Source organism: Stylophora pistillata, chromosome 8 (genome assembly GCF_964205215.1).
Source record: "Stylophora pistillata chromosome 8, jaStyPist1.2, whole genome shotgun sequence".
NCBI classification, from domain to species: Eukaryota; Metazoa; Cnidaria; class Anthozoa; order Scleractinia; family Pocilloporidae; genus Stylophora; species Stylophora pistillata.
This window is the reverse complement of record NC_142526.1, coordinates 29,424,858-29,450,306: the sequence shown is the minus strand read 5'-3', so window position 1 is coordinate 29,450,306 and position 25,449 is coordinate 29,424,858. Positions and strand designations below refer to the sequence as shown.

General features: G+C 39.7%; 4 protein-coding genes and 1 long non-coding RNA gene across 5 annotated transcripts; 1 reads left to right on the top strand and 4 right to left on the bottom strand.

Annotated features, from left to right (window-relative positions):
- Positions 1 to 2,538: 2,538 nt before the first annotated feature.
- LOC148725773 (heterogeneous nuclear ribonucleoprotein R-like) lies at positions 2,539 to 6,692 on the bottom strand. The gene is made up of 3 exons (XM_088730219.1): positions 6,151 to 6,692; positions 5,025 to 5,561; positions 2,539 to 4,084 (listed from the first exon to the last, which is right to left on the bottom strand). Exons 1-3 carry the CDS (start codon positions 6,595 to 6,597, stop codon positions 3,137 to 3,139), a joined length of 1,932 nt encoding a protein of 643 aa, XP_088586345.1. The 5' UTR covers positions 6,598 to 6,692; the 3' UTR covers positions 2,539 to 3,136.
- Positions 6,693 to 11,744: 5,052 nt separating this feature from the next.
- On the bottom strand, positions 11,745 to 18,188 carry LOC111322873 (heterogeneous nuclear ribonucleoprotein Q). The gene is made up of 3 exons (XM_022926092.2): positions 17,639 to 18,188; positions 13,998 to 14,534; positions 11,745 to 13,205 (listed from the first exon to the last, which is right to left on the bottom strand). The coding sequence occupies exons 1-3, from the start codon at positions 18,062 to 18,064 to the stop codon at positions 12,321 to 12,323; spliced, it is 1,848 nt and encodes a 615-aa protein (XP_022781827.2). The 5' UTR covers positions 18,065 to 18,188; the 3' UTR covers positions 11,745 to 12,320.
- A 663-nt stretch (positions 18,189 to 18,851) lies between these two features.
- On the bottom strand, positions 18,852 to 20,096 carry LOC111323703 (uncharacterized). The gene has a single exon (XM_022927120.2). It carries the CDS (start codon positions 20,094 to 20,096, stop codon positions 19,158 to 19,160), a length of 939 nt encoding a protein of 312 aa, XP_022782855.2. The 3' UTR covers positions 18,852 to 19,157.
- A 69-nt stretch (positions 20,097 to 20,165) lies between these two features.
- Positions 20,166 to 21,336, top strand: LOC111323694 (putative ZDHHC-type palmitoyltransferase 8). The gene has a single exon (XM_022927107.2). The coding sequence runs from the start codon at positions 20,166 to 20,168 to the stop codon at positions 21,198 to 21,200; it is 1,035 nt and encodes a 344-aa protein (XP_022782842.2). The 3' UTR covers positions 21,201 to 21,336.
- Positions 21,337 to 24,314: 2,978 nt separating this feature from the next.
- On the bottom strand, positions 24,315 to 25,179 carry LOC148725772 (uncharacterized). Its single transcript, XR_015990603.1, has 3 exons — positions 25,039 to 25,179; positions 24,822 to 24,914; positions 24,315 to 24,450 (listed from the first exon to the last, which is right to left on the bottom strand). It is a non-coding gene; the product is annotated as an uncharacterized LOC148725772 (long non-coding RNA).
- Positions 25,180 to 25,449: the final 270 nt, after the last annotated feature.

The following is a 25,449-nucleotide window of genomic DNA, read 5'->3' as shown; positions in this document are numbered from 1 at the left end:
TAAAAGCAAGGACGTGGCAGAAGGGAAATCAAGAGATTATTGAATTTCTGGGTACCTCAGTTCTCAAATTGAGGTCATGGTCATTAATGTGCAGGACAGAAGAGTTTACCTCTTAAGTCGCTCCGGTTTAAACAGGAGAGTTGGGAAGCCATCTCAGCTTTGTTATCTAACGCAGATCGTCGAGTTTGTTCAGATTAAAGGGCTACGAAAGCTTCCGCTCAAATAGATTCTTCCACAACCCACCCCACTCCCTCCCCTACTGCGTTTCGCTTTAAATTCCCTCATCCCACCAAGTCTCTTTTGCGGCTGTTTTTTCTATTTGTGTGTGTGTGTTTTTTTTTCTTAGCGGAGGGAGCGTTACGTGACATCCCAAACAGCGGTTGCAAAGGTGACTTCTACTCAAGTCTCTCGTTCCTTAATAGAGGCGGTACAAAAACACAACAGATAGATAAGTATTTTCCTCTTTTATTAACCTTCTTTTTAATCACTGATGTAGATAGTACAGGAAAATATCAGGAAACTCACTTGGAAGGTATGTCGAACTGTGCGTTACGAATGGTTCTTCTCCCTGTGTACGAATAAAAAGCAAAAACGTTACACAATCACCACCCTTGCACCTCCAACCTCCCCTAGCAACCACGCCCCTAAAATGCCGAAACCCATCCAGTCACTTAGAGGGGAGGTTCATATCTCTGACGAGCGACTGACAGGAACTAGACCTCCAAAGTAGCGCCTTTCTAACCAAGAAAGAAATGGTTCAAACTCGAAAAAATTAAAGTTAACCAAATCGAGAATCTCATGTAACAACATCTTACGCCACAATATTTCGCTGCGTAAACAACTGGACCAGCTTGTAATAAAGACGATTCTCATACATTTTGCAATTTCTTGATGTCGGAGTAATCCACGCTACTTTGAACTTAACACTACTGTTCCATCGAGTATGTCCAGCGCGCCCTTAATGTACACTCCGAGGGTACATAGAGCTTCTTTAATTCATCAAAGTTAGCTCTCCAATTGGACTATGCTTCAGCACAAGCAGAAAAGAAGTAAAAATACTACATGCTAAGGGAAGGCTGGTGTATTCGGCCCCCAAATTCAACACAGATTTTTATGGGAAAGATTCATTAAAACTCAGAACTCAGAAAACTTGCTTGGTAGCATGAACACCCATCCCCACCCACTGATTTTTTCCCCCATCCCACCAAAACAGAATCACACTAATCAGGTTACTTCAAAAATATAGAAAAGCTCAAAACTGTGAGAGGAAACTGGTCAGCTCAGACAAACAATTTGAACTTAACAAGCTAAATGCTGACTTGAAAAATTGCACTAGTCACCCTAGGTGATGAGTTCAAACTTTTTCAATCTTATTTCATTGACACAATTCTAAGAAGTCCAAACTTTAGTCATGATGGCACACTCAAATGCCAATGATGAAATGCCTTCTAAGGGTCAAGAGCAAATCCTTTCAGTGATCAAAGGTCTAAAAATCAAGCCTACTTACAAGCATGAAATATCAATTACCAATTTTAAGTTCAGAAAATAACAGGTTCACACCACTCAGAAATTTGTGACAAGCATCTCTTTGCGTAAAAAGTAGTCAACTGTATAATTAACATAACTATACTCTCCTCGACACCAAAAGACAGCAAAACGAAAACAATAAGAAACTCCAGGAGTTTGCTCTTCTGAATGTTTTGATCAGATAATCGAAAGAGAAGGAACAGTCTGTTAGTTAACTGCAACAAGCAAGCTTATAGCAGAATGTGCAAACATGCCTTAAAACGACTCTTCCAAACCAAGTTGCAAGAACATGGAACAAGTTGGACACAATTTCCCATTAACATTTCCTCACATAGTGAGTATTGCTACTACATTTTATGCTTTGATTGGAAGATCTCTTAAAGTGAGGGGTTAGGGTTAAACTGCCCAAAATGATAGTTGTTAAGTGATACATGGAAGGTAGGATGCACTTTAGTGAGGCACCTGTGTATCATCCACCCAACATGCAGATAGCACAACTAACAGAAATAGCACAGTCAGTTATGAGGTTTGAAAGAACACTGCTTAACTTTTTTGCTGCCCTTTCTACGCTTCACTAGTATTTCTCAAAGTCAAAGGTATCCTTCCACCCTTTGGTGATATTTGCATTTGGTTTCCCAGAATATTTGTTGGAAAAAATTACTATTTTATAGTAAAATAACATATTGTGGCAAAAAAAAGGGGGAACGAATCTTACGTTCAACATTAATTGATGAATGAGAAAGTACCAAAAGGAAATAAATGAACAACTAAGGGGAAAACAAGGATGATTCAAAGTAACACGAGAGGTAAGATCAACAACAACAACTGCAACGACAACAACAAACAAACAAAAATAGCATAAAGAGACCAGACAGGTCTTAATACTCACCTTCCTACCTCTGGAAATGTACAATTTTCATTTTTCAATCAAGATTCAAATTTAAAGGATTTTCATTTTTTTTACTTTGGGTGAATTCAGTGGGATTTTTTGCACAATCAATAACTTGACACTTAAATTTTAGCCAGCGTTTTCTTGCCAGGCCATTTTAGATAATGTGTTTTATTAGCAGTTTTAATCCTTCTGATAAGGACTTCAATCAAACAACTTTACAAGCCCAAACAGTATGTTTATCTTCCGATGACCAAATCACACTGAATATTCAATGGCCAAAAGGCACTGCCATTTGAACTTCCAAAAGCAATGTTTCATTTACTAAAAAAAACTAACTGCAATGAACTTTACTACGCTAAAAAGCAGAGATAATCGATACAGTGGTTCCATATCATCTAAAAGTTGCTATGTCCAAAAGCAATCAGCATAGTTTATACTGAATTAAAAGAATCTAAAAACTCTTTCGAGACAGCTGTGTCCAATCGCATGTAAAAATAAAATGCCTCACATACTGGCACCACACTGACCAAATTGTGTTACTGCTTCCAAACTGAATCACCAACTAGACAAGTCTAGATAGAACAAGCCAAACAGCTCTATATACAGAATGTCGAATTTAGCCCATTTCAAACTTAAAAAACCGAAACAAACAAAGAAAGGCCGAGTAATGGGTTGCCAAATCAGAATCAGTCATAAGCCAAAATATCTCCAGCTGGTCTACCACCCTTGCCAGTTACTGTCACTATACCACTCCTGGTTTGATCCTTGGTTGCCATAACCTCCTTCATTGTACAGTGGCTGTTGAGCAATTGGCTGACTTCCCCATCCTCCACCTGATTGGTTCTGACCCATATATCTGCGTTTGGTCTCGGGGTACTCCACTGTTGCCTGTGCATCAGCACCATACTTCCTTTTACCAGGGGCTACACCTCCTCCTCTGGGTCCACCTCTCGGAGGGCCACCTCTGCCACCACGGGATGGACCGCCACGGGGACCTCCCCTTCCCCCTCGATCACCACCTCTTCCTGGAAAACCACCACGACCTCCACGGGGAGGTGGGCCACTGCGCCCACGGGGACCGCCTCTTGGACTCTCACTGTAGCGATCATAGCCACCATACCCATCATACCCACTGCCGCTGCCACCACCACCACCACCGCCATAGTAATCATCATAATGGCTGTCACCATAACTCCTATCACCATAACCGCCACTGGCACCATAGCCATAACCACTACCATCATAGTAATCATCATAGCCTCCATCGCTGTATCCATACCCATCTCCACCACCATATCCCCCTCCATATCCCCCTCCATACCCTCCACGGCCACGGCCACGCCCAGGAGGGCCTCCACCTCGTGGACCACCACGGGATCCTCGAGCACCAGCATTCATGGAACCATATCCAGACTGGCCTGCACGCTTCCTGTCTTTGTTTGATGGCTGAGGCTTGGCCAAGGACACCTCTAGTGTTACACCATCCATTGTAGAATTGTTCATTGCTTCTATCGCCTTGATTGCATTTTCACGCTCAACAAAATGGATGAAGGCATAATCTTTGAGTTTCTTGACTCTTTCAATTGTGCCAAATTCTGTAAACTTTTCCTTCAACTGCTCTTCAGTGACATTTGGAGTCACATTTCTGACATAAACAACTTTAACCTACAATCATAATCATCAATTAAATGTAAATGCATAAACAAGTAAAACCAAAAACTTACATGAGACCAGACAAACATCAAAGCAGCCAAAGCAATTATGAATGTCATACAACAGAAATACCAACAAGCAGAATAATGGCACTACATGTCAAAATAAATTCTGGTACACACTTAATTATCACTGATAACCTAATATATGAGAACAGTCAACTTGACATTCTTTTGACAATAACAGTTCCTAATCTACCTGCAATCTTGGTATGTGCAACATTCTCCAGAAAGTTAAAAAATTCCATTGTCAAAGGTCACTGAAGTGTGTTACAGTTTGGCCTTGCCCCTTCAGAGACATGGGCAACTTATTGTGATTGACTAATTATGTACAAATATTCTCATTTGTATCCCCTGACAACTTGGCAAAACTGGACAACAATAAAATATCAACTTTTTTGCATAATAATCATTAAGATTCTCTCTCATAGGAGCACAATCATGTTTCACAGGAAAAGTTAAAGCTTCATCAGTGCCTCAAGCCAGCATGTTTTGTAAAGCCAGTGCTTTTTTCAGAGTCATTGAATCCCTTTCTGACAAGCTTGCCTGGCTAACATACAAAGGAGAGAAAGAGGGACCATTGACCACTTTCATAAATGGCTGCTGGATTAATATTCTTTTGCTTAAATTTAAATTAGCCTTTCTGGCCTCATTCTCCAGTTCAAAATTCAAAAGAATACATTATCTCAAGCGAGGCTAGTGAGGCTAATTTGAATTTAAACAAAAGAATATCAATCTGGAAGCCATTTATGAAAGTGGTGTATTGCACTTCGCATTTGAATTCACTGTCCTCTCTCTCCTACACAACACATATTGGCCACACAAGTCACTGTATCTTTAGTTTTAAAATAAGATTATTTCATAGAAACTCAAAATTACTAAAATTTACTAACCTTGGACATAACATCTGCATCAGGTTCTTCCTGAGGGTCGGCCCAGTCAACAGTTGGGGTTATGTTGCCCCATACTTTCACTCTCCCACTGGAGAGTCTTCGCCGAGCAAGAGATGCTGCCTGGTGTGACTCGTACTCTAGAAAGGCAAATCCCCTGTTTCTGGACTTGTTTTCTGCTGACATGTACACAATAACATCTGTCAGCCCTGTTGTGGCTTGACTGAACTCTTCCTGGATCTCCTGTTTATTCTTGTTCTTGGGTATAGAGCCCACAAACAAACGGTTATTTGCCACAGAAAGGCATACTCCAAGCCTTCTACCAGGTCTGATTTCTTTATTGTCGAGCCTCTTGGTGGCATCTTGTGCTTCATCTTTAGAAGAATATGTACAGAAGCCATAGCCTCGGTTCTGACCTGACAGAGGGTCTATCATTAGACGAAAGTCATAGATTTTGCCACACTCTTCCAAAACAGGAATAAGTTCATCTTCAAAGCAATCTCGGGGGATCTTGCCAACAAACACTTGGCAGCAAACTTTCTGTGGACACAAAACATATTCAAACTTTCAATTTTAAATGTACACCACATTTGGCCACTAGTTTGCCCATACATATATTCATCTCACTTCAACATCCAAGCAACATAGATTTGAATGACAGTATGTGAAGAGTCAGTTTGGCAATACTTCTTTCATATGCCCAACTAGTTTGATTGTCAACAGTTTTAATAGCTATTAAAGCCAGATTAAAAAAAAAAAAACACACACACAGATGCAAACTTCCAGCTGTACTTTTTCAAGGGCGTAAACAAAACTGGTTCACCGACGAAAAAAGGTTGAGTTTTAAACTGAATTCTGAACGATTGACTGCAAATTAAAGCTATGTGAAAGAAATACCAAAAATATTTTCAAACTCAAATAAAAATTATACAAGTAAAGAGAAGGTCTTAAGAAAAGATTTCTTTCATCGTTTACTTTTTAGCCGGCGAAGCAGACACAACCAGTTGGCGAATCGACCCGAGTTGTCGACGAAGTGGAAGTACGTAAGCGAACCCGCACGCCAGCGGAACGACCATAGACCGTATTTTCTACTAATAGCACGCGCGATTGAAAAAATTTGTTGAAATACCTCGCTGCCTGTCCCAGGAGGAGGGCCTTCCCAGTTTGGCGGTGGGCCACCATATTTCCGTTGTCCTGTAGTGATATCCAAAGTGTACCCTGTACTGTCTAGCAAAGCTTTGATCTTCTCTTCGTCTGGGCCACTCAAGGTTTCGTTTCCGGGTGTTTGTCCGTGAGCCTTCTGACGGTTTTTCTCGCGGTATGTCTTCATTACTCCGCAGAGGAAAGCACTCTTGTTTTGCACATGGGACAGATCGCTGTTTCCGAACTGTTCTAAAACTTCGAGAGCGCCATCTTCATTGAATTCTCGTAGAGCGTCTAATGCTCTGTCATCGAGTTCTGCAGGAAGCAACGCGCCCGTGGCAAAGATCGCACTGACTCGCTGAGCCACTCGAACGCTCAGCCCTTGGCCAACAAGTGTCTGTGCATCATCTGATAATTCTTGCGTTGATTCCATTGCAAGTTCGATTTGTAAATTTACTGACTCAAACCCAAGACGCTTCAAATCCGAGACGCCGAAACAACGTGGTTTGCGAATGTTTGAATGGTATCTTGGGGGTGGACCACGAAAGTAAGCAGGTTCTTTCAATCGATAACGACTCGGCTGTGACTTGGGAACTCGATTGAAACGAAGACAGTGCATAAACATTTCGATTTTTTGAGCAACTAAAGTATAAAATGTGGCATATAAAACTTTGCAGGAACAGGCAACCTCCTACGTTCACTTTTTTCGTCTCTTCAGTCCTAGATTTGGAAACTCTTGAATGGACAATTTACTTTATCAACTCAGTTGATAAAACCAAATTACTTAGTAAATGAAATTACGCGCTCTGCGGCTAAATCCCAGTTATAGCTACCCGACTGTACTTTCAGTCCGAGGAGTATAAAAAGCCAAGAAGAATTAGGATTTGTTCAGACCATGAAATATGAATATACGAAGGCGCCATAGCCCCCCAATTTTCTTTTTACTTTAAAGAAATTTCATTGTTTTACTGATCATCACAAGGAAGGAAACATCGCAATCAAACAAGACCTCGCAATTCTGGGTTTTTTCTTTCACTAATTTAATTTTACTCGCGAGACGGACTTTGCCGTAAAGGTAATTTATAATTTACAAATAAACATTGAAATAGCTCTTTCATTGATCTCAACAAAATTAATTTGAAATAGTTGAGCCAAGATCCTCGTCTATGAATATAAATCGCTGTGTAAGATGTGCGGTCGAGAACATGAAAAATTGAGCCTTGACTCAGTAATGTTAGCGCGCCGCGGAGCTCTGGGAGTAAGGCCCGACTGACGTGTGATGAAAAACTTAAGTTTCCCTTGCAAAGCAGGGGCGGATTCAGTAATTTTTGATTGGGGGGGTCCAAACTTTGGTTCAGAAATTAAGGACTGTTGGACTCTTTTGAGGCATATTACTTCTCCCCCACATCCCCTCCCACCAGTCGCCGTTGCTCGTTATAATTCCTTGGCCGCTTACCGTTTACTTGGATTCATTAAAAAGGTCAGCCATTTAAAAAGTGATAGACGATCCTGTCGATGTAAGAATTTCAGTTTCAAAGTTGTAAGCGTCAGGTCTGTTAAGGGGGGTCCGGACCCCAGACCCTCGCCCTGGATCCGCCACTGCAAAGTGTGATCGGCAAATCATGAAAACTTGGAGGCATATTTATTTTTCTTTGAAGAGAGAGCATTTTACAGTTTGAATAAGAGAATTACGCCCAATAGATCCGAAAAAATATTTTTTTCAGTTCTTGCCATATCACTGCAAAAAACGATAACCAGCTCAAAATAATTTTCAATCAGTTCAGAGAATTTGTTGCTGTAGAAAGATAATCCACGTAGCCAATAAAATCAATTAAGAATATGTTTTCCTGAAAACTCCCCCTACTCTCATTGAAAGGAAAAGTTACTTGTTATCACTTCTTCGAGTAATGAGGAAGGAGTAACACACTGTAGCGAGTTGATTGCTTAGCCAGCCCTTGCTAAAGAATTACCAGACACAAAAAAAAATTTTTCAAGTTCCTTTATTGGTCATAATGTCATATCCTTTTTCAATACCATTAGAAAGAGTGACTACCTCAAAACAGTCCATAGGCTGCTCTCATGAGCTTAATTCCCATGTACTTCTTTCCACAATAGTCCATTTTTACAGCTGTGTGCTTGGTTGCCAAGCCTTTGAACGGGAGTGAGGCTAGGGGTGACCTTGTTATGATACAAACCTTGCTGCCTTTCAAATGTAAATCATTTTGTTATCATGCTAACTAGATACTGGTCTCTATCGTGACAAGGTCACCTTCAGCCTCACTCCAAATCAAAGGCTTGGCAACTAAGTACACAACCGTAAAATGGCCTATTCTCCACTAAGGAGAAAATCATAAATTCTTTTTCGTTAAGTAGAGTTTACGCTGTCTACCTTGTTGCAAACAACTTGTGATGGCTCTTTCCTCTATCAAACGTCGTATTTACGAGGGCGCAGCGGCGCATTCTTGCTGCCGCACCCAGTTTATATCACCGCTCCATCGCTGCCGAAGCGAGAGCAGACACGCTTGCACCAAACGTGCAAACCAGCCCTATTTAATTGAGCTTGGCTTGGATTCCGAAACCATGTGTTCCATCAAGGTGATCCAGCCCACCCAACAAGTTCTTGTTTTCTGTGATAAAGTTAAAAGAAAGCTCATTTCAAACAAACAAGCAGAGAAAAGTTACAAAAAGGTTAACTGAAAGAACACAAGTCATTAGATATCAGTACACGGATAAAAAAAAAAGTTAAAATTCCATTAATGCAAGAAACGCCGTTCATGTCTCTACCTGCAAAAGAAATTAAGTTAAGGTAAAACGCATTCATCATTAATGCCTTATTGAGCCCTACTCCTAGACTTAATTGTTCCTACTGTCGATGAAGTCGGAGACATGGACGGAGCCGAGCGTTTCCGATCTAGTAAAAACTAAAAATATGGGTGAAGTGGAGTCAAGCTCAACGGAATCACAACAGTTTCATTTTTCTTCCGATTCCACTTATGACTCCGATCTTATGATCCAGTGACAACTGGATTGACGGAGTCGCAAGCAGAAGCGGAAGAACCAACCAAATACAATGCCAGTTTTCAGGCTTTTTAGTAGAGTCTTACGCTTACGACAATTCCGTTTTCACTGGACCGCAAGCGACGGATTCGTAAGCGCATGCCATCGACATTTTTCTCCCAATTTTCAATTGATCGTGTCGTTCTGCGCTTCTGATTACGACTCCGTCATAATTGAAAACAAGCCTTAAGTCTTCCGTATACAATTCCATAATATGATTTTACACGAATAACGGTGAACAGCAGCCTGTGATTAACACTGCTGGCTTGCTTCACTCAATATGTTACCCCTTTGTAATCAGAACCCGCTTGAGCAAAGACACTTTAATGTTCCCCTACTTTGCTTGAGATTGTTATGAGGGCTTTTCATTGTACAATCAGACGATTTTTGACGTTCTTGACAACCGGAATCTTTACTACTAGAATCTCTCTTCCCTCTTTACGATATCAAAGGGCGACTCCCTTAAAGGTCAGTGTATCGTAGAGGAAAACGGTCGGTCCTTACTGCGTGCCTCACTCTGTCAAGTCCAGTCGCAGTATCCTACCTCTAAAAAAACAAACAAACAAACAACAAACAAAAAAAAAAAAAAAACGGACAAGTGGTCAACCCCAGCGAACGCTTCATTCAAAGGCCGCCCCTTTAGAACCACTTCTACCCGATACAAAGATTGCACGAGCCTTTTTACAGCCGGAAGCAAACCTTGTAGCCCTTAAGTGTTTTCTTCATCGGTATTTCAAAGGAGGCTTTCCTGTACATTTCTTTAGAATTTAACGGATAGGGTACATGTCCATCACTGCTTTCCAAAGAGATAGATTCTCGAGACGAGGCTCAACTGACTAGTAAACCTCTCAGAAAAATCCCAGCGCATGCTTTCCATTAAAGTCGGTTGAAACGATTCAGTGGACAAACTTGAGTGAACTGTGTAACTTAGACTAAGCGTGTCTTGATTCCCAGCCTGGGCTACGTTCGTTAGAGGGGATTGGCGCGAGACAGATGCAGCTGCGCCGAAACTCCCCCTCACAACCTCTCGCACACACGCACTTCTTTGATCTGGAGAAAGTTACCTGACGAGGCCAAACGATGGGTGTGTATCAGGGCAATTCCCACCCATGCACTAAGTCCCAGGCTACTTTCTCCCAATATGACGAATTTTAGCCATATGATTCGCCAACGTTTTCCAGCTAGGTGTTTCTCGTTGGCTAGAAATCTGAGACGATAATTTCCTTAGTCATAACTAGCGTTTACGATGTTAGGCCAACATTGCCACAAATTTCATTTTACCCGAGTTAACTGGAAGTAACAGATCACCAGGGCCCACAAGAATCCGTTTGACGTATCTAACATAGCTCCAAATTAAAGCTAGAGCGCAAATATTCGCATAAGCTGTGAAGTTGAGATTGACAGTGCGAGGTACTATCGTTCACGTCGCTAATTGGACGAATGATGTATTTTCACAGTTGTTCGCTTCCAATCTTTGAAATAGTTCATCATTAAGAAATTTATTACTATGTATGAAATAAAAACATAATACCATGGAAACTGTTTGAACGATTTTAATTCACTAGTTGCGATGCATTAAACACCTCACTCGTTCCCCGTGCTCATTGTTGGTTTTTTTTTTAATGCATTCCAACTCGCGAGTAGATATCGTTTGTGCACACTTTTCTCGGCATAAACTCTCTTGTTATTCTTCTTAAGGTAAGTTGGTTTTATCAACTGAGTTGATAATGGAATTGGCCAATTTACATTGTCGGCTCAGTTGACAAAACCAAATTACCTTGTTACCTCCACCTACTGTGCACCACAGTTTCTTTAAAAACTTTCCCCCGTTATTCTTTTGAAGGGTCGACTGTGGGATTGATTTAAAAGTGAAAAAGTTGACGTTTCCGGTTGCCTTACCCGGCATGTTTAAACTCAAAATCTAGTATTTTGTACAGGACAGTCCAGGATAGAGGAACCTGAATACTGAAGTTTTAAAATACAACTTGACAGTTTTAATCACACCCCAAGCACTCACCTTGAAGCTCTGATAAATGAGGGTTCAGGGGCAAAATAAGTCAAAAGAGAAATCCTAAATGGCTAACTCGTGTTGTAGAGTCTTTTGGTGGTTCACTCCACCCCAACCCACCCCACTAGGGAAATAAAGTTTCAAGTATTCTTACACCCCACCGAGTCCCCACAAACTGGGCTCTGGGCTACTAGCACAAGTATCACAATATTGCACTTACCACAATAGCCTGCCAGCGTCGTACTTCAACTGGAAAATGTCATGTTTTTGATAAGAAATTTCCAGTCACCATTTGACTTTTTTTTTCTTTTTCTTTTTTTTTACTTTTTGCACAATTTTTCTTTGATTTTCTTTATTTCAAGACATAATTTATCCATGGTTTTTGCCCATATAATTTTCTGATGCAATTTAAACATCTAATTTTTTCAATGTTCATGATGTTTATCTTTTAAATGCATCTGACAATTTCCCACAGAATTTCTTATTCATTTTGGAGACAGAATGACAACATACAATTTATAGCCAGTGGGTTATACTGGCTTTTTTTGTACAAGCAATTTTATTTAAGTTCAAGATTATATGAATGTTAAACAAACCCACTCAATCAATCAATCAATCAAAGGGTTGCAGATCTTCTTAGATCCATGTTTCTAAGTCTATTTTTGAATAATACTTGAATTTTATTAACTAAGTTCAAAAGAATGGAGACATTAAAAGGTAAAATTTGAATTTGAAAACAAAATTGACCAAGGCTCATACACTTTGCAAAGAACTACGAATGTTTACACGGAACACTGCAGATTTTGTAACACCATTTCCTCTTTCACTCTAGCAATTCAAGATCAAAAAGCATGGTTAATTCCTCAAGTTTTGAACGTATTCAGATTACGAATGAATTTCTTCTTTTTGCTAAAAACAGAATGATATAGAGAATGTAACATCAGAAAAGCCTTCTCTCTTTATGTTTGATACAGCATCCAAATGAAAGAAATGATTGGGCTCCAAACAAAATGATGACACAATTGGATCAATTTGTCATAAATCTGGTGGGAGGAGTTGAATGGCTGCCAATCAGCAAATACAGGAGCACTTCACCATCCCTGTTGTGACCAGGAGTCTTGGTACCACTGTTGATCACCCTGGTCGCTGTAGTTGTAGTCACCACCCCACTCTTGCTGGGAGTCCTGCTGCCCATACTGATGATTGTAATCAATATACTGCCTCTTGGGTTCCGAGTAGCCACCAGCCGCACCTTGGTAACCGCCATCATCACCAAACTTGCGCTTCTGCGCACCATAGCCACCATCACCTCCACCTCTACCACCCCTTCCTCTAGGAGGACCACCGCGTCCACCCCTGCCTCCGCGACCAAAGCCACTGCCACCACGAGGTCCACCTCTACTTGGCCCACCTGGACCACCACGGGAACGTGACCCCCTAGGCCCACCTCTTGAGCCGCCTTGGCTGTAGTAGCCTCCTCTGCCACCTCCGCCATATCCATCATTTCCATATCCACTACCATACCCACTACCATACCCACCACCACCACCACCTCCATAGCTATCGTCATAGTAGCTGTCATAACTGCTTCCACTATCATAACCTCCATATTGGCCATACCCACCACTGTTATCATACCCTGGATCATATCCCCCTCGGCCACGACCTCGCCCTCTGGGTGCTCCACCTCGAGGTGCTCCACGAGGACTTTGCCCCATTCCAGGGCCTCCTCTTCGCCTACTGTCCTTGTTGGCTGGTTGTGGTTTTGCTAGGGACACACTTATTGAAATGTCATCCCACATCTGTTGGTCTAGTGCATTTATCGCATTCAGTGCATCTTCCCGTTCAGTGAAGTGGACAAAGGCATAATCTTTGAGCTTTTTAACTCTTTCTACAGTTCCAAACTGGCCAAACTCTTCTTGTAGTTTTTCCTCTGTGATGACAGGTGACAGGTTTCGAACATAAACCACCTTCACCTATACAAGAGATTGAGGTAGTTTAGAAGTCAGGGATGTTTCATCTATTTAACAGCTACAACAAACCGGCAACTGCTAAATGTACATTTGTATACCAGTAAATACAAATTGTGTCATCTTATTCCACCTAACAACTAATCTTATCTTTCACGTACATCTACTCTCAAAATATAAGGTTTGGAAAGACAACAACCCCAGTCCTGTCTTCCTGACATCATAATAGTATTGTAAGGTTAGCAAATTCCATATTTGTTCATATTTCTTAGCACAGCCTCATATTCAAAGTGGATGAAGTATTCAGTGGTTCATTTTTCTTCTACACAAACCCTAAAATTTTAATGATAAGACCTGAAGGGGAAGGAATGAGAGATTTTCTGCATATATTGGAGCATATGCAAAGCTCTCATGGTGCAGATAGCAATCACTTGAGTCTTCATAGTAAAAATTTAAAAGCCATGTGTATGTTGGGATGAATATATATCTACCAGGCTTTTGGTTTGATTTTTCATCCTTCTTATTCAAGTCAACGGGCTTTTCTAAAAACTGAATGACTTCTCCATGGATCCCTAAAACAATGCCTTAAACATGCTGGCTTGAAAGATGCAGAACAATTTTCATTTTTTCCTGGTCACAAGGGACTGCTGTGTTTAAGAACTAGAGCGAAAAGTTACTGATTTTCTATTTTAAAAAAGATTGCTTGGGATTATAAAAAAAAGGATTGTGACCCTGTTTCAAGACAAAATCTCTTTAACTTTGATTAATAAGTGGCCAAATTCATTTTTATATACTAACCTTTGCCATAACTTCATCATTGGGCTCTTCCTGTGGATCAGCCCACTCAACTTTGGCAACTGCCATTCCCCAGACGTAAACCTTACCACTCTGAAGACGTCGCTTTGCCAGTGCAGCTGCTTTGTGGCTTTCATATTCCAAGAATGCAAAGCCTCTGTTTTTGCCCTTTTGCTCTGAAGACAAGTAAACAATGACATCGGTCAAATCAGAGGTGACTCTTCCAAATTCCTCCAGTATTTCTTCCTTAGTCTTGCTCTTTGGGATGGATCCAACAAAGAGACGGTTGTTTGCTACTGATACACAGACTCCCAACTTCTTGCCAGGTCGAATTTCCTTGTTGTCAAGTTTCTTGACTGCACTCTGTGCTCCAGCTTTTGTTGCATATGTACAGAATCCATAGCCTCTATTAAGCCCAGATTCAGGGTCCATCATAAGACGGAAGTCGTAAATCTGACCACATTCTTCGAGAAGTGGGATTACTTCATCTTCAAAGCAGTCACGTGGGATCTTCCCGACAAAAACCTGACAGCAGCCTTTCTGTAGGACAATAATATTGCCAGTAAATCAGTTTTAGTTCACTTAAGTAATTAATTTGTCATAAGAAAGTTTGCAGAGAACACTCCTCCATTATGAGTTGTATGGATTCATTTGTTTGATTTGATCTTGTAATAATGGAGATCTGCAATTAGCACGTGTCCCACAAAAATAAATTATCCTTCACGAAAGGTGACCATCTTTTAAAATAATTGATTTCACAACAATTCATGTAAGCCATTAAAGAAAACATCATGCAACCAAGCATTTAACAGGTTTACCCTTAAAATAGCCATACGTCCCTTCTTTAAGATATTTTTTCTTGGATGCATGTTCCAGTATAATCCCTCACTTCATAAGCTTTCAAAATAAACTAAGCTTTCTTATTAACTCACAAAAATTACATTATTTGTATGAATAAACCATTAGCATGTTTATACCTTGCATGAACATGTAATATATATATATATTAAAAACTGGATCATTGGATAATGCAATTCCCGACTTTTTATTGGCTTAGCCATTATGGTATATCAGCCAATATACCATAACCTAATATCTGTACATCGCAACATCCAGTTTCTTCTTACAAAATAAAAGTCGAGTAGAGTTGTCCAATATCTTAGGGGCGTTTTTTTTAATAAAACAATTATTCCACTCCCGCTTGTTGGATATGAGATGATTATAGCCAACTCGGCGCTACACGCCTCGTTGGCTATCTATCATCTCATATCCAACGCGCGCTCATGGCAATTGAAGTGGCATTTACCATTGATTCCAGAAAAGTGCTCTACAGTCAAGGAGTGATAATAGGGACTTTAAGATACCTCTATGGCTGTTTCAGAGGATGACTGACTGGAAGTAATTTTACATGTGTAGACTGTATTGCGCATGTCTGCACAACACGTGTTGCCGTCCAGTTGTTGTCGAGGACTTCAGAATTGGAGTTTTGCCGTCCACAAGTGAATGTAAGTACATTTGACGAGCATTTCTTTTAAAATTCATTATTTTTCAATTGACAAGGCTGTCCTTACAGTTATTTCTTGTTTTGATACACAAAAGTTAAAAAATTGAAGTGTAAAATACCATCGCGAATGAGTGTTTGTTTGCTGTGCTTTGCAGTGATGGCAAATATGTCAACTAAACTTGGGATGAAATTGAATTTTCTGGCTTCTGTTTCCAGAATTATTTTGCTCACTCCATGTGTCATGTAAATTACTGCTATTCACCATAAATGTTCAGCCATAAGTGCCAATTTTTTTCAAATTGTGATTTTAAGTAAGGCAGCTTTAAATTAACTGGCTTATTAGCTTCGTACAGAAACAGGAACCCTTCGTTGGTCAGTAGCTTTTCTGCGTAAACAATAACAATCATATACAATGAATATATGAAGTTCATATACTTTGAACTGCGGTTGTAGATACGTATGATGCACGATCCTCGCAGTAGAGATCGCTATTTATGCAATAGCGAAAATCAGACCTGAAAAAAATCAGGCCTGTACCAATTGTTAGCTCAATTGGTAGAGCACTGCACTAGTATCGCAGAGGTCAGTGGTTTGAATCCCGTACAGGCCTGATTTTTTTCAGGTCTGATTTTCGCTATTGCTTAAATAGCGCTCTCTACTGCGAGGATCGTGCATCATACGTATCTACAACCGCAGTTCAAAATATATGAAATTCATATATTCATTGTATCTGATTTATCATCACGGGTTTATTACGAATCAACTTAACAGCCTGCTCCCAGTTGGCTTGTTAGCTCAATTGGTAGAGCGCTGTACTAGTATCGCAGAGGTCAGTGGTTCGAATCCCGTACTGGCCTGATTTAGTTCAGGTCTGATTTTCGCTATTGCATAAATAGCACTCTCTACTGCGAGGATTGTGCATCATACGCAATAACAATCATTTCGCAAGTCTTTTTAAAAGATGCCATGATTTATGAACAGTGCTAGAAACTTCAGGTTCGCTGCCGTCCTCCGTTCAAACAAACCGCTCCTTAACGTAGAAAGTTTCCCGCCAAGAACATCAGTTTCGGCCCAGTCCTCCGCGTTTAATATTACCGTCCTCGAGGTCAGCCATCCAGGTATCTCAAAGTCCCTAATACTAGCATGAAGACTACTCAATATGAGTACATAAGAGCATACTTTCTTTGGTGCCTGCAAGTTGAAACCAGTTTGTTGCGTTTGTTAAGCGTCGCCATTTGGGGACTCAATATAATAAAATATTTCTCTTCAATACATAAATTGCATCTTTTGCTTAGATTTGAATATGCTCTGGCTTTTGCAAGGATCTTCCACAGGATTGCAAATTTTTCTTTCTTTTCTTTCAGTTCCCACAGGTACTTGCTTACTTTGGTTTCAACTTGTAGACACCAAAGAAAGTACACTCTTAAGATATAGTTGAATTGTAAATCAAACGACCACTCATAAGCGCGTGCATGTATTTTTTGTATACTTTTGCATTTTTTGAATTTTCAAATGCACCACCCTCACGTTAACAGTCGCGTGATCATACTTAACAATGCTTCAGTGTGTATGGAGATTAACTGATGAGTGGACCAACATTTGTTGGTCTACAAAACAGAACTGTATTAAAATCCATATGTACTCATATTGAGTAGTCTTCATACTAGTATATATATACATATATAGATATATAAAAATATATATATTTATATGTATATACATATTTATGAATGATCTCTGGTATATATATATATATATATATATATATGAATGATCTCAGGCATGGCTTAGACGATACCACAAAGGTTGGGTCGTTTGGGGTGACCGTCTCGGTTCTCCTCCATCCTAGCATCAGCACTGCACTGATGAGGCCCACAAGGCCAAAACAGTACTGTCTGCAGTTATAAAAATATATAAATATATATATATATATATATATATATATATATATCTCTGAGAGGATCTCTCTAAACTATCCAAATCTTTCAATACCAAACGATTAAAAATTTTTGCGAGAGTGTAACGTGTGTTAGAACCTGATGGAATTAAGCCACAAATATTTAACGGAGGAAGACAGACTTCCTTTACACTTCAATTCCAAGTAATTTACCTTCGGTATTCAAAAAATAATTTCACTTACTTCACTACCACCTGTCCCGGGTACAGGACCTTCCCAGTTAGGTGGTGGACCTCCATATTTCCTCTGTCCCGAGGTGATATCTAACGTATAACCAGTTCTCTCTAATAGAGCTTTTATCTTCCCTTCGTCAGCTTTGCTGGGTGCTCCCTGGTTGCTAGTGGTATCAGCGCCTGTCGTAGAAGACTTTGTTACGTAGGTTTTCATCACTCCACAAAGAAAAGCGCTCTTATTTTGCACATGAGATAAGTCACTGTTCGCAAACTGATCTAATACTTCCAAAGCGCCTTCTTGATTGAATTCGCGAAGAGCTTCGAACGCCCTGTCATCGAGTTCTTCAGGAGAAAGAATCCCTAAAGCAAAGATTTCAGAAACACGTTGAGCAACACTCTCGCTGAGTCCTTGGTTAACGAGCATTTGAGGCTCCATCTTGTCGCATAAAACGGTTACAAACAGAGCTCAGATGAAATGCATAGAATGATCTCGACACAAGACCTTCGAAATTTACAGCAGCGTCACGAAGCAGTAGATCGCACGCTTCGTTTGAAAACGTGCTCTGTAAGGGGTGGACGCTTATATCCGGCAGGGGTGGCGAGCAAGACTTCCTCCCTACCCTCCCATAGATAGTAGCCGTCATGGTTTCTGCTAAGGCCTTTCATTTTAAAAGTAATATTCTATACACTTCCTGGTTTTTTTTTTTTTTCGGTTTTGTTTTGTTTTGTTTGGCACTTGCAATTTTTTTCATTGGTGAATTTTTGATCCAAAATGATCTGAAGGGCCATAGAAAGAAAGAAAGAAACTCTTAAATTGAGAGAACTTGTGCCTGTCTCACCCAAGAAAAAAAAAACAACAAAAAAAAGCTTGAGCTTTACTTTCCTTTTTTAAGTCAAATTCATGCAAATAGAGAGCACTTCCTGTTCATTCTTTAAATTATATATCTAAGATTTCATAAATCACATCTATTTTTGATTTTTTTTTCCTACACATTTTGTTTAGAATAACACCAAAAAACACTAAGATGAATTTGGGCAGAACTGTTTTCTGTACCCTCATTAGTCTGGCATTTTAATGAAAACTAAATGAAAAACATATTTCTCCAAAGAAAGAGTTATCATCACTGCTTCCAGATAAAACTTTCTTAAGCACTGTCCAGAAGGCATTGAAATTCGACAGTTAAAAATTTTCTTGAGCCAAATAAATAACCAGAGGCATTGCATTAGCTTTAGGCTTCTTATTGACATTTCATGACCTTTTTACTTGTTTCGCTGTTAGTACTCAAAATAACAATGAAAATTCGAAAGTTAAGTAGCCTGATTGTCAAGGTGGGAGCGGTCCCTGATAGGATTGTTTTTAACAATGATTGATGCTTCCACAACCTGAAAAGAAGTCATCAATCATGAGAGTCATTTAAAAATAAAGAATCCAGTGGATTGCAAATGCTGTTCTCCAGACGATAGATCGGTCTGCTATTCTAGACCATTTTGAGGCATTCTTGTGAGCAAAGCTTGTGAGAACAGTAAATTTAAACTAAGAAATCATCGGGCGGAAGAAGTTCAGGTATTTCGTTAAAACCTGGTATCAAAAACTTCCACAAATTCTCTCTGCGATATAGCAAGAGTTTACGAAACAAAAATTTCTTTCGTTGCAAGCACCTGCCCAATAAAATGTTTGTAAACCATTCCTTACAAGTTAATTTTTGACAGGTCTTTAAAAAGTCGATCATGGACATGTCTACAATGAGAAGAAAAGTGTGAAAGCAACACATCATCAAGATAAAGGCAAACAGGAAGCTTACAACAAGGAACATTACGGCGTAGTCTCCAAATTCACCGCAGATTCCAGCTGTGTACGAAGGTGAATCGGAAGGGTAATCTAGCATACAAACGACAAACGGCGTGTAAGTACAGCATGCAGCGAACAAAAGCCCCAGGGAACAATACACTAGGAACAAGTAAAAGTGAGCGTAGTTATTCAATCCAACGCAGTTATTGGTGAACGGACAATGATGCGACATTAACATCACACAAGAGTTGCACGAACTACAATGGTGAGTCCCTTTGTCACGCACACGAGTACACTTGGCACAAAACTTTAACGATTCCAGATGGATATCTGTATCTTCTTCGAGCTCTTGCCGTGTTTCTGGATAGCCTGGCGAAACAATCATCGCCGCCAAGTAATTGAATACCATGTTGAGCCAAAGATAGCTAGCGGTGATGATGTAGCAAACACCTTTGAAGGACGAATAGGGGTTATCGACTTCTATGGGCAAACTCTTTAAGAAGAAGAACCAAATTGCGGAAGCAAATATAAAAAGAACAGGCGTAATCTGCAATCCTTTCAGAAACCTATACAGCCAACTTTTTCTTGAACCACGAGGGAATAACGTTTGTAAGCTACTGATAATAAACACGCCTTGAATCAATCCAACAGTCAAGATCACAATCCAAACAAACGCCATCTTGGCTAAGATCACGCAAGTAAAACTGGGAACGAGTTTATTTCCTGGTTAGCGTTCGTTTCGATAAAGATGGCGTTCGTCGTGATTGCATTGAGCGCCAGTATGGCAGTCGTTGTTATAGGCGCTTTCGTCTTCCAGATCCTTCCAAGGCTGTTTCCAAAACTCAAGACGTTGTTACCCTCGCGAGCTACGATCAGCTATCTGCAAATTGCGCCCATAAGCTTTATTTTCCCTACTCTCATGTGGCTGTTCTTCTCAGTTTACGTCCACGCGCACGTACCCGGGGACGCGTTCTCCTCGTTGCTAGGGTGGTGGCACACTTTCTTCACGTGCTACATGATGACTAACGCGGTTTTCTATTACTACATGACCGTCTTCGTTTGCCCAGGGTATCCACAGCATCAGGATGCCTACACCCAAGACAGATGTTTCGTGAAAAGCTTCCAAATTTGCGTCAAGTGTCGACGGGTTCGAAACGCAGGAACACATCACTGCAGCTGGTGCCACACTTGCGTCGAGATGATGTGTCATCATTGTCCTTTCACCAACAACTGCATCGGCCGTCGGAATTATATCTACTATTACACCTTCTTGGCATATGCGTTCTTTGGTTTGTCGTATGCATGTTACCTTGCTTATTTTCCGTTTTCGAATTGTCTTTCCGGATATGCTCTGAAGAAATTCAAAGAGACGTTGGTTAGCATGCCTCACCTGAGTGTGCTCAATCGCTATTCACCGCGTTCGCAATCAGCGAAATCGATGTGGGATACTTTTAACAATATGGAAGTTGGCGAAGGCTGCGAAGAAATTCAGGATTACGCCATCTTGTTTGCCCCAACAGTTGCAATTACCGTATTCCTTGGAGCATTATTTTTCTTTCAGTCATTCCTTCTCCTCGCAGACATGTCAATCGTCGATTTCTACGACTCTCTCTCCAAGGCGTCTTCATTCCAAGAGCTTCTTCGAATTTGGTATGTCAGCATTTTCAAGCGAAAGAAGTATCGGTTTATGCAGTTGATCCAGAACAAAAAGAGCCAGTGGTGGAGATTTTTCGTCCCTTGTCCCACCAATGTGGAGAATGACTTACCTCCTAAGGACTTGTAGGGGGGGGACTCTCTTACACTGAATATAATCATCAAAAAAATCATCTTAAAAGTACTTGGGATATTTTTTGTTTCCACTTATGTTATTTTAGTTTTAACCAAAAGGGAACTTTGTTCCTTCTCCCTTCACCTTAGATGTTTGCATTGCAAATTCTCACTTAAGCCTCTAACTCTGAATATCAAAGTGCTAATTCTCTGTACCAGCTGGTACACATTTCCTTGTGAATTGGTTGCAAGAATTTGGTATTAGGTTCAGAATATAATTTGTACTGAATAAGTTTGAGTATTCTCATTAACTATTTGCTGGATAAATGCATTGTTATTATGGGGAGAAGTTACATGTTTATCACTTCTTGGAGATAAAGGGTTAATAAATACATCTTCCTTCTTTTAGGTCCAATCTTGGACCAAGATCTCCTTTTGTTCTCTTATGTTCTCTTGATGTAGCACTGTAACTTCTATCGAGATAGGGGAGGGTAACCATTTCAGAAAATGAGAGTTTTGTTTTGTGGATTGGTGGAATCAACATATCTCAAGTCCTTGGATTTGCAGAATGCAAGACAAGGGAAAAGGCTAAATTTATTTAATCACTTTCACCAGAGTATGGTGAGGGTTGCACAACAGAGCGAGGCTCCAAATTAAGTGCGCCCAATATCCCACCCATCCCACCCCAGGGGAGGACATCCATCACACAGTAATCTCGTGTGTGGGAAATTAATGTCTCGTACCCCAACCCTGCAGGAGACGGGACCTCCATTTATTCGTCCATATCCGAGAAGACTAGAATATCTAACCATTTCTTGATGTTATAGAAAGGTAGCAAATTCTTCTCAACTATTTTAAGACCTTGAGTGTTGGTCCGGCCGGGGCTCAAACCCTCGACCTCCTGCATAACAGTCCAGCGCTCTATCCATTGAGCTAACCGGGAGGCGGTTAAATCAACTGCTCGTCATCTTGCAGGTGTGCAAGTCATTGGTTCTGGTATCAGGATACATGTTTTTGTTTTCAAATTATCTTTCCATTATCCAGAGGTCAAACTGAGATCAGTGAAATGTAATCTATAAATGAAAGTAATTTTTCTCCCCTTCTGGGAGGGTACTTTCCTTTGTGCAGTGGATGATGGGTTGAATGACATCTTGTTCAAATATTCATAATCTAATGCCCTGTTTTTGCAAGTTCTTTGCTTGAAATAGAAGTTAAGATTGACAGTTTTTCAAAATATTGTTATTTATTGCACAAAACTTTGTATTTAAACCACACAAGAAGTGTAGTTGCACCTGAAAGGTTTAACAAAGATGTTGTTTATGACATGTAAAACTTGGCAAGAAACATTAGTTTCTCTAAGTTATGACCCAATTTAAGTGTGATAGAATTCATGTAGCAACTCTTCTAAAGAAGTTTTGCTTTGTATCTTTAAAACAACAGTTGTTATTCAATATTAATTTCAAATTACAGAGTGTGAAAAAGCACTTAGTTATAAATCATCCACTTTTTGTGTGGCACTGGGCTCTGTATTTGTTCAATAATTTCAAGGAACAGTGGTTGTCAACAATTTTTTCCATAAGCAGCTGCCAATGTAGCCTCCTGCGCAGACGTTCTTAGGCATCTTTGCACAATCATTCTTCCCCACGTGGGGGAGGAATGATTGTGTAACGATGCCTAAGAACGTCTGCACAGGAGGCTACTGCCAATGATGAGAGGCTTTTCTTTAAAAAGTCTAACACAAGTGCCTGCTTTCAGGCTTAACAAGAAGTGGCAAGAGGTCTTACAGGCAGTGGTTAATACAGATGCACTTTGATTCTCAATGGTATCAAATATCAGTTCACAATTCACATCATTACAACTTTACACCTCAATTCTCTGGCTCTGAGCAGCAATAATTTCAATTCTATTTGAAGCGCACACCCCATCCTTCTAAAAAAAGAAGGTTCTAAGATAAAGACAAGGAAAAATGTACCTCAGGAGAACACTTTTTATCCATAGTTATCCCCATAAATATGGCATCTACAGATGATCAACTGTTATCAGTATAGAAGCAGCAACAGAACCAAGTCAATACAAAACTGTTGTTAGTTACTGGTATTTTATTGGTACACAAATAAAATTGTTATATTTTATTTACATTAGCATATTCTGAGCCAAACATGGTTCTAATTTTAGGTCCAATTGTTATGTACTCCTGGAGTCATGATAATTAATTTAGCAAACATGAAATAGCTTCTTGTTCAGTAACAAGAAGTGGCGAGAGGTCTTACAGGCGGTGGTTCATACAGATGCACTTTGATTCTCGATGGTATCAAATATCAGTTCATAATTCACATCATCACAACTTTACACCTAAATTCTCTGGCTCTGAGCAGCAATAATTTCAATTCTATTTGAAGTGCACACCCCATCCTTCCAAAAAAAGAAGGTTCTAAGATAAAGACAAGGAAAAATGTACCTCAGGAGAACACTTTTTATCCATAGTTATCCCCATAAATATGACATCTACAGATGATCAACTGTTATCAGTATAGAAGCAGCAACAGAACCAAGGCAATACAAAACTGTTGTTAGTTACTGGTATTTTACTGGTACACAAATAAAATTGTTATATTTTATTTACATAAGCATGTTCTGAGCCAAACATGGTTCTAATTTAAGGTCCAATTGTTATGTACTCCTGGAGTCATGATAATTAATTTAGCATACATGAAATAGCTCTAACATAATTTATTACCTATAAGACAATAAATATTCAAAATGCAACAAATTACACAAGTACTTTTACAAGGCAAAGGAAAATTTTTTTTAATTAATACTCCTATACTATTGTTAAAGAAAAATTATGCTGTCATGTATACCCTGTGGTTTTGAATATGGTGAAATCAAATTGCTGTGAATATGCAAAAAGTCTCACAACAAAAGACTGGCAATTTAAAAATGTTACCCTGTCATTTTAACTTATCACTGCTGACCATGCAATTCCCCCAGTCAGTTTCTTACTGAAATAGCACTATCCCTAAAGAGCTATTGGCATATGAAAAATTTAAAGGTGCAAATGGCCAATACATTCTTGTCTTACAGCACCAATTTGAAAAAATATCTGTAAAATTTTTCTAGTTTATTGGTTGCTTTCTTTGTTTAATTGTTTCCATTCTTCATCATCCTTGCTATTCTTTGGTTTAAGAGAACTATAACCCTAAGATTTCCTCCATTTAAAGACAGTTGCTACAGTACAAAATACAAGAACAGCTGCAACAACAAAACTGAAATGAAATAAAATCTCTCAGGAATGACAAAAACAAATTTCTCCCAACAGTGTTGACAGCTTTTTAAGCAGAAAAGACGGTGCTTTCAATAAGCACCGACAGCCGACGAAAAGCGTCGGCTACTTCACTCAGAAGTCGGCTACGTTTTCCCTAAATTTAAATAATTAAAGAACGATTCTTTGAAAACTAAATTAAAATTCATTTTGATGGGCTTGTATGAACTTTTTACCCCAGTTTCAAAATTAAATAATTATCAAAAGATTGGACGTGACTTGTTGGTCACAGCACTCGACTCGTTTTGGGGTGATGTTAGGACGCAAGAGGTTTACGAAAAATTTAACTGCGTGCAAAGTATGTAATCTACTTACCTTCATTTGTTTATCGTGTTAAGGAGTTCATTGTGGCCTGATAAATCGAACCTTGAATGAAAGCTGCATTTTCTTGAATGACAACCACGTTTGCTTGTGTCATGGTATTACAAAAAGAACAGAACGAAAACAAATCAGATGCTCATTTAAGCATTTTAACATTTTTTTCCACTCGCATTTGAAGTCTGAGTTAAAAGCTGCAGCTAATTGATCTTACCACAGTTTCTGGCGCCTGTCTGGCGGGTGTCCTGGTGGGTAGGCAGAGAAGCTTGGAATGTTTTTCACCTGCGAACTGTTTATGGGTTCGCAGGAAAAAAAAACAAAGACAAATGGATGAAAGATTAAAAATGCAACTGGATGCTTTCTTACCAGTAGTAAGTGTTTAGCTCGATTGTTTTTAGTGACAATGACCTTAAACTTCCAAGAAATGCATACAAACTTCCATTTTCAGCTTATTAGCATTGTAAAAATAAAAAAAAATTTTGCTGTTGATAGGGTTTTTCCTTTATCTTTTGCACTCAATTTGGTCTCCAGAACTCCAGAAATGGCATTTCAGAGCTTTCAGATGTCAAAATTTTCTGGGGGGGGGGGGGGGCATGCCCCCAGACCCCCCTAGATTAAGGGGCCT

Coding starts and splice junctions, on each gene's coding strand:
- LOC148725773 (XM_088730219.1), bottom strand. CDS start 6,597: ATGGAATCAACGCAAGAATTATCAGATGATGCACAGACACTTGTTGGC. Junction 5,562..6,150: donor CTCCTGGGACAGGCAGCGAG/GTATTTCAACAA, acceptor TTGTGTCCACAG/AAAGTTTGCTGCCAAGTGTT. Junction 4,085..5,024: donor ATGCAGATGTTATGTCCAAG/GTTAGTAAATTT, acceptor TTATGATTGTAG/GTTAAAGTTGTTTATGTCAG.
- LOC111322873 (XM_022926092.2), bottom strand. CDS start 18,064: ATGGAGCCTCAAATGCTCGTTAACCAAGGACTCAGCGAGAGTGTTGCT. Junction 14,535..17,638: donor CCGGGACAGGTGGTAGTGAA/GTAAGTGAAATT, acceptor ATTGTCCTACAG/AAAGGCTGCTGTCAGGTTTT. Junction 13,206..13,997: donor ATGATGAAGTTATGGCAAAG/GTTAGTATATAA, acceptor TCTCTTGTATAG/GTGAAGGTGGTTTATGTTCG.
- LOC111323703 (XM_022927120.2), bottom strand. CDS start 20,096: ATGGCGTTTGTTTGGATTGTGATCTTGACTGTTGGATTGATTCAAGGC.
- LOC111323694 (XM_022927107.2), top strand. CDS start 20,166: ATGGCGTTCGTCGTGATTGCATTGAGCGCCAGTATGGCAGTCGTTGTT.